The 7,822-nt window shown below is 46.4% G+C and overlaps 1 protein-coding gene across 1 annotated transcript in view; it reads left to right on the forward strand.

Annotated features, from left to right (window-relative positions):
- The window catches only part of PAPPA (pappalysin 1), a 180,033-nt gene extending 173,556 nt beyond the window's left edge, over positions 1 to 6,477 (forward strand). The window contains exon 22 of the mRNA XM_033077497.2: positions 53 to 6,477. Within this exon, the coding sequence (XP_032933388.1) occupies positions 53 to 160 (108 nt within the window). The 3' untranslated portion in view covers positions 161 to 6,477. The remainder of the gene's footprint in view (positions 1 to 52) is intronic.
- Positions 6,478 to 7,822: the final 1,345 nt, after the last annotated feature.

Here is a 7,822-nt window from a genome sequence, read left to right on the forward strand (position 1 = left end):
GCTGTAGGTGTGTTCCATCCTTCATGTTTTGTGGTTTTGGTTTCTTTCCCAGGTGACACCGTTTCCTATGTCCTGTGACCTACAAGGAGAGTGTGCTTGCCGGGACCCCAACGCCCAAGAGCACAACCAGAAAGATCTCCGTGGCTTCAGTCTTGGGTAAAGCCAAGTGACGTGGAAAGGAGGACCACACTGCTCAAGGCAGGCTAGGAGAGACACCACATCCCTTTTGGTATCGTTTTTAACATTTAGCTGCTCAACTGGATGGCATTTCTGCACCAGGGACCCTTAGAATTCAACCAGTCTGCCTTTAATTTTTGTCCAAGGAGAACTCAAAGTAGGGGTTTCTGTATTAATTATATCTTAAATAGTGATGATGAGAAAAAAAAAGCAACCAAGAGTCAAGTCAAGACAACTTTCATGTATCAAAACAGCATGTTATGCCCACCTAATTTGAACAGTTCATATCTAGATTCAAGGCGAGAAACAAACTATTTATGTACACATATTTATAGAAATAAGTAGAGAGAGAGAGAGAGAAAGAGTGAGAGATTATGATCAACGCAAAAACACTTTCACCTCCTCAGCACTCACAACTCAGACCGTTCGTGCAAGAGGCTGAGCTCTTGGAGGACTCCAGGCTGAGCCTTTTCTGATGCTGAATGCCAAGGTATCGCATGCTCGGGGCACTGTGGTTGGGGTGGGATCTCCACAGGGCTGGGCCTCTTGGCGAGTGCACCCAGCCAGCTCGAGATGAGGGATGCATCTGCTCCTCACAGGAATGCTACTTCCAGCCAGGCAGCTCAGCAGACTGCAGTGGCCTTTCTGTACAGCTCCTCCTTCTCCCCCTGCCCTCAAAGAGCCAACAAAAAGCCCCCTTGTAGCCTGCAGGGCTTCTGGGACGTTTCTGTGTGGAGCTGGGCAGGCGGTCCCGTGGTGGAGTGAGGGAGTGTGGAGTCCAAGGACTGGCATTGAGATCATGGATGATTGCTTCTGAGGAGCACAGAGAGGGGAACTCGCACCCGCACTTGTCATTTGAGCATGTCTGCTGCTGCTACTCCTGCTGCTATGTCCCATACAAATAGTTTCCTTACTGTGTCAGGACAGGGTGAAAAACAACCCCATGCAACCAAACAGTCTGCCTTAAAGCTTACCTACAACCTGCCTTTCAAACCCTCTGGTCTCTTCCTCAGCATTGGGGCAAGAAAACAGGACACCAGCCAGCCAAAGGAATCTGCTTTCTGGTCTCCACCCTGCCAAGTGGTTCTCTCCTCCGCCCCACTCTTATGGTGATCTAATTCTGACAACTGCTTCGTGCTCCTGTTTTCTCAGGAGAGGGGAAGAGGAGGAGGAGGAGACACCTGCCATGAGGAAAGGCCCCTAGGAGACAGTATTAGAATTTTGGCCATATTTGTCAGTATTAAACTGCCAGGCCAGTGGGTCGGACACTTGGGATAGACCAGCAGCCTAGCTGTTTGTAACCTTCCAGAAAGAAGGGCATTAGCTGCAGCAGACCTCCCACTTCCCTGTCATCCTCCTGCTTCAGCCCAGAGGGGATCATGTGCCAAACCCTCAGTGATTCCCTTCCTCACAGGGTTCATTACATTGAGTCACTGAGACACCCAGGGCATCCAACACTGCTGCTGCTACAGCCCATCCCAGGGGAGCCCCAGAGATCATTCCAGTGTGGCTTGGGCATGTGTCTGCTGCTCCAAGCTCCTGCTAGGAAGAGCACACATCCAAAAGAGCATCCTTCCCAGTGTTAAGTTTGTTTCTTCCTTGGGACTGTCGTGACTTACACAATCTACTGGGTAAAAAGAAAAAGATTTTTCCCCACTTTAGGCACTGGAGCAAGGCAGAAGGGTAAGGGGAGGGGTCATTTAGCTCATGGAGAAGGATGTAAAAATTTGGAGAAATGGAAAAAAAAAAAATAGCATAATAGGTGCAAGGAGCCAGGTACTTGTTACCACTGTTGGGGTTGTTTCTATTGGAATGAACCAGATAAAAATCTCAAGAACTAAAGTAGAGGCCTGGAGAGGTGATTGTCATAAAGAAGGTGAGGAGCTCTCTGTTGTGAAGCTCCAGCTATTCCTAGGGAAGGAGTGGCCATGGGAGCTGTGTGGATGGCTCTGCCCCCTCTATGCAGGGGTGTCCTGGAAAGGGAGGTGCAGGGAATCAGGGTTCCTGCTGTGGAGTTAGACTGAACATCCCCCACTTTTGCCCCTCACCTTCTAATATGGGAAGTAAATATCTGTGCAAAGGTTGCTGCTTCCTTCTGGTCCCTTTGCCCTCCCCAGTTTGGTTGGCAGTTTGTTCGTGTGCCACCCAGCCTACCAGAAGAGCTCACACCCTCAAAAGCCTTTCAGACTGACAACACTTCACGTCCTCCATGCCTGAGGCATCTTGGCATGATTTCCCCTCTCCATCCCACCTGGGTTTCATCCCAACAAGGGAGCCTCAGTTCAGCTCCTGAGTGCATCCTGGAAATGCCCTTCCCAGTGCAGAGCTCAGCATGGAGGAGATTTCCCATCTGCTTTTCCACTTGGACAGTGCCCAGGAGAGACAGGTCTGTACAGACATTATTGCCACTTGCTGCTGTGGGCTCACAGGAGCTCAAGGCCAGCTGAGCCCCTCTGGCCAGCCAGAGCCAACCCCTGCTTGCTGAGATGGAAACCTCAGCTCAAGGGAGACAGTGGCTTCTCACCAGCACAGCATCACTCCTCAGCTTCCCTCCTGCAGTCCTGGTGTGCCCCAACTCCCTTTCCCACTGGCAGGCTTTCCATGCTGCTATTTGTTTTTGTTTTTTTTTAACTACTATATTGGCACTGTCCATCTCCTCCAGTAGGGCTGATGGGATCAGGAGTGGAAAATAGTTCTGCTCGGAGTCACATTGAATCCAATGTTTTGGGTTTTTTGGTTTTTTTCCATTATGGCAAATCCCCTCTGCACTTTCAGGTGCTGTACCAAGCACTCAGAGAGATGCCAAGAGGGGAGCCCTGGGGAATGGACATTTGCTCAGGTCTTGTCCCCTGTGCTCCCAACCTTGGGCAAAGCCATCTGGATCCTCACATCATCTATCACTGTATGGGCCTCAAATGCCCAGTGGAGTCCTAGGAAAGACTCTCCCTGACTGTGGTGCCAGTGGGTGGAAGGTGAGAGGGACATCAACCACCACCTCCACCCAGTGAGCCAGCAGCATAGGACGACATCAAACCAGAAGAGAAGAGAGTGCTCATGCTGGTGAAATTTAGCTGCTCACAAAGTCCAGTTCACATTAGTGCCACAATCTTCTCTGTCACACACGGTGAGCCAGGGCTGCACCTTATGTGGGGCCACCAGGCTGTGGGGGATGTCCATGGCCAGAAGGAGGGAAAGCTGGAGCAGAAAGCGATGAATGGTGCACGGTGGGGTGGGAAACTCCAATCAGCTGCTACCCCTCTCCCTCCCCACCCTCTGGCAGACAGGCTGAGCTGGTGTCCTCCTGCTTTTCTTGCATCTTCCGCTGTCCCCCCCAGGCTGAGAAAGGAGGATGGCACCAGAGGATTCTTGGAATCGGGTTCCAGCTACCTCCCTTCCAGTTTCAGTTTCACTTGGTTGTAACTGTCGGTTTGTTCTAGGTTATACCTGTGTCTAAGAAAAAAAAACAAAAAAAAAAAAAAAAGAAAAAAAAAAGGGGGAAAAGAAAAGAGAGAGAGAAAAAAGAAAGCCCCATAGCCAACAGAAGTTTCTTGCTGCAAGTGATTCAAGTGGGGCAAAATAAATAACATATGGGGCTTTACAGAGAGGAATCGGAGAGAAAAAAGAAAACAACAAAAACCTATAAAAAATGGAGAAAAGAAAAAGAAAAGAAAACCCGTGTAATCCAAATCCAAGAAGAGAAAAGCCTATTTTTGTGTGTTTGAAAGGAAAACACCGACTCTGCCAGCTGAGTAGAGAGCTAGATACTAAGTGTAGATTTCCCTAGAAGTACCGTGAGGTTTTATAACATTGTCTGGTTTTGTTTTCCTTGTGTGTTGTGATAAGTCCAGGAACTAAGGCTAAGGGGTTATCCCCTGCTATATTGTTGTTTGTGGGGGGAGGGAGGGGGTGGAGCTTGTTTTTGTTTGTTTTTTTCCAGATTATTTTTTTAAGTGTGTATTTGTGCTTATTTTTACGTTATCCAACTGTACATACGCATTTAACCAGTATTTCACTGTGCTCTAATTACTGCACTCAGAAGCACTGCACAGTCTGAATCCCGGAGAGCTGCGAGAGGCGGGGAGTGAAGGGGGAAGGAGAAAGCTGCTACCTGAGCAGACAGGTGATTCCCATTCTGGGGGAGCGGGGTGCTGACCACCCCTTCCCACACTCCAGCCCCTTGTGCCCATTTGAGGCCGAGCTAGAAGACAGGAGGGGATGGGGCGAAGTCAGCCAAGGCTGGGATGGCCAGATTGGTTTCAGAGCTGGAAGTCTGGCCTTTGAACTGTTTTGGATGCTGTGGAAATTCCCAGCCTTTCAGCAGCATCTTGCCCTCCCCTGCCCAATCCCTGGAGGCCCCAGTGAGAGTTGATGGGCGTGTTCATATCACTGGGAGAGGACCACATGCCCAGCAGAGATCCACTCTAGATGTCTCTAGATAGCTTTATGGTTGTGGGCCCCATTTTGGAGTCAGTGGTGCAGCTGAGCTGATCTGTTTTATGTTTTTCCCATGTTATCCCATCCTCTGGGGAAAGCCATCTCCCTGCTGAGGGTGCAGCAGCACTCCTGCCTCCAGGTGACCTTATATGCTGGGCATGCTGAAGCCCTGAGAACAGTCCCATTTCCCTGGAGGACCTTGACCACTGAGTTCAGTGGAAGCATGAGCAGAACATCAGCAGGAGCAGGTCCAGGTGCCCAAGATGCATTTCCTTGGAGCTATGGTCAATTTGGGCAGTAGGGATTTGGTGTTGGGCTGTTTCTGCCCACCTGGGGGGTTCAAACCCCCCTGTTCCTTTTAGCAGGAGCAAAGTGAGGCTTAATGTTTTGTTTCTGTCTTCGTTTGGCAAACTGAGTTTTCCCCTTTTCACCGGATCTGCACATCCAAGATTCATTAAGAATGAGAATCACTTCCTCTGAGGCCACACTCAAGAGCTTGGGTTGGCTTCAGGTGTTCGATGAGGAGTCTTGGTGCTACTTGTTGGTGGTTTTAGTCCTGTTGGGTCGAGATGCGGAGCTAACAAGTCCAAGTTGTCTTTGGTTCCCATTCTGGCTTAGTTTTTAGTCTTTTGGTTTTTCCTTCCTTTGATGAGGCCACATTCAACCACCAGTTTCCATCTTCTGAGTGCAAAGAACCAGGGCTTTAACGAAACATTTCACCAGCAATTCAAGAGGGAATTGGAACCATTGTGGAGTTTGCATTGTACGGCCTCTTTAATTACGTACCTGTCTGCAGATCAGAGGCTGAATTTTGCTCCCACCAAGTCAACACAGGTTTTTGTTGCTGTTGACTTCACTGGGAGCAGGATTGAGCCGTACTATATATATAAATATATATATAAATATATATGTGATATATATATAATATTATATGTGTAATATTATATATATATCAGTGTAATATTTACAAATAAAACTGTGATCTCGTCTAGAGAAAAATGTATTCATATTACCAACTGCTCTTCCATATTTATGTATCATATTGTATCTTTTTATTATAATTATTATGATTATTATGGTTATTATTATTATTATAATTATTGTTATTATTATTATTATTATGGAATCTTTCTTGGCACCTTTTGGAAGCCACGTCAACCAATACTCCAATGAAGTGCTGAGGATCTATTTTCACAAGAATTCTACTGGTCTACTGTATAAAAGAGAAAAGAAAAAAAAAAAAAAAAAAAAAGAAACAAGCAAAATACAGTTCAACCCTTAATTCTGTACCTCACGCCTGTACGTTTGCTGCTCCAATTTTGGGTTTTATTTTGCGTTCGTTTGTTTTTAACGGATCTAATTTAAGTCTCCAAGCAATATATAAAGATGTAAATAGTAAAGCTTATTTATTAAGATTGTCATCTTTTTTAATTTATATTTACACAATTGTTCATCTAATTTATTTTTTTTTTCAATACAGTTTTTAACAGTTGTCCTTTTTTTGGTTCATGATGTTTTTTAAATCATTTTCACAGAATTTCTTTATACAGCTTTTTCTCTTTCTTTGAATAAGCAACAAATTCCTCTGGTCTTTCAAAAACAGGTCATGTTTCACTCAAAAAAAAAAAAAAAAGTTATGTCAGATTCATCAGAAATATTTTGCCATTGTTGATTCCTATACCCTAAAGTTCTATATTATATAAATATATAATACCTTGTATGCTTAAATATTTAACTGTGTGATTTTGTATATATCTTCATACACATGCTCACACACATATGAGGGTTAATGTCCCCAGATGTTGGGAGAACAGAGAATCAGAAACACAAACAATATAAGCTTGTATTAAAGAGTTCTGAACTGGACCCCTCGCTCTTGCTACGTCTCCTTTGCTTTCGGTCGAGCCAGTGCTGAGCAATGCCTGTGGGGGCACCCAGCGTGGTCAGTGAGGGGCTGTGGGGTCCCACATCTGGCTGCACAGCTGCACAGCATCTGCTCATCTGCTCCAGCTCTCTGCTTTTGGGGCAGGGGATTGAAAAGCGCCGTGTTCTGGTTGGAGGGCAGTGCTGGCCAGGGCCCCGTGAGCCCATTTCACCTCCAGAGGGTTTGGCTCTGCCAAGGGGATTCAGGTCCTGTCTCTCCCCAGGCAGGCTGGTGGAGGTTTTGGTGTGAGAGAGCTTGAAAATCAACTTGTCCATGTTCTGGTTACCTTCTTCATCACATGCAGAACATGTCCAGAAAACCAGTCCTGTGGGAGCCTGCCTTGGCTCAGGGGTATTACCTAGGAGGGAACAAGGCTGAAGGCAAACTATGTGCAGCCAGAGAGCTGAACATCCCAATGCACAGAGCCTTTGGACACATGGAAAACAGACAGATGAAAATAAATCATTCTCCAGTGGTCTAGAGAGAGCTGGGGTTGCAGTCTGCCAACCAGACTAAGGCCTTGTGAGGTGTGCACCAATAATTTGTGTGTGGTGAGGGCAGCATGCTGAGGGATGAGAACTTTTTTTTTTACTGTAGCATAAATAAGTCAGTAAAAAAATGCTTTGCATTTTACCTGTAAAAAAATCACTGCGACATATTGAGCAGGGAGAGACAGAAATCTCATGGGCAAGAATGCATTGTGTTTTCTATACCATCCTTGTCTTTGGTCAATGCATTATTAATGGAGTGTGAGTGCGTCACACACAGCCCCATCAATAGCACATGCTGTAAATAAAATGGCCCAGGAACGAGAGATTAAAGAGTTTGTGTCTATAGCAATGCACAAATCAATTGGCTGTGTGTTGAACTATCTATTAGGGATTAATAAAGACCTGAAGGTGGGAGCAGCCATGAAGGCAGGAACAGCAGGCAGCTCACCCCTGCTGGGCTCTGCTCAGCTCCACTCCTCCTGCACGTGCACAACCGCCCCAGGATCAATTGGAGTGCACAGTCAGAACAACAGCTCTGTGTCCAGGTTACATGTTTTGTCTGGAGATCAATCACTAAAGAAAAGCTGGGGAAATTGCTCTGAATTCATGTGGCAAAATCCTCTCCCAGCTCAAAGGCACAGCTTCTCAGACAGGCATGGCATTGGTGACTGTGGCAATCACAGAATGGCTCGGGTTGGAAGGGACCTTAAAAATCTGTAATGCTGTAATGGGAAAATGAAGCTGCTAGCAGCAGAAAAAATTCATGTCAAAAAGACACAGAGGCTTAAAAAACTTC

The sequence above is a fragment of the Catharus ustulatus genome, chromosome 21, assembly GCF_009819885.2.
Source record: "Catharus ustulatus isolate bCatUst1 chromosome 21, bCatUst1.pri.v2, whole genome shotgun sequence".
In the NCBI taxonomy this organism is placed as follows: Eukaryota; Metazoa; Chordata; class Aves; order Passeriformes; family Turdidae; genus Catharus; species Catharus ustulatus.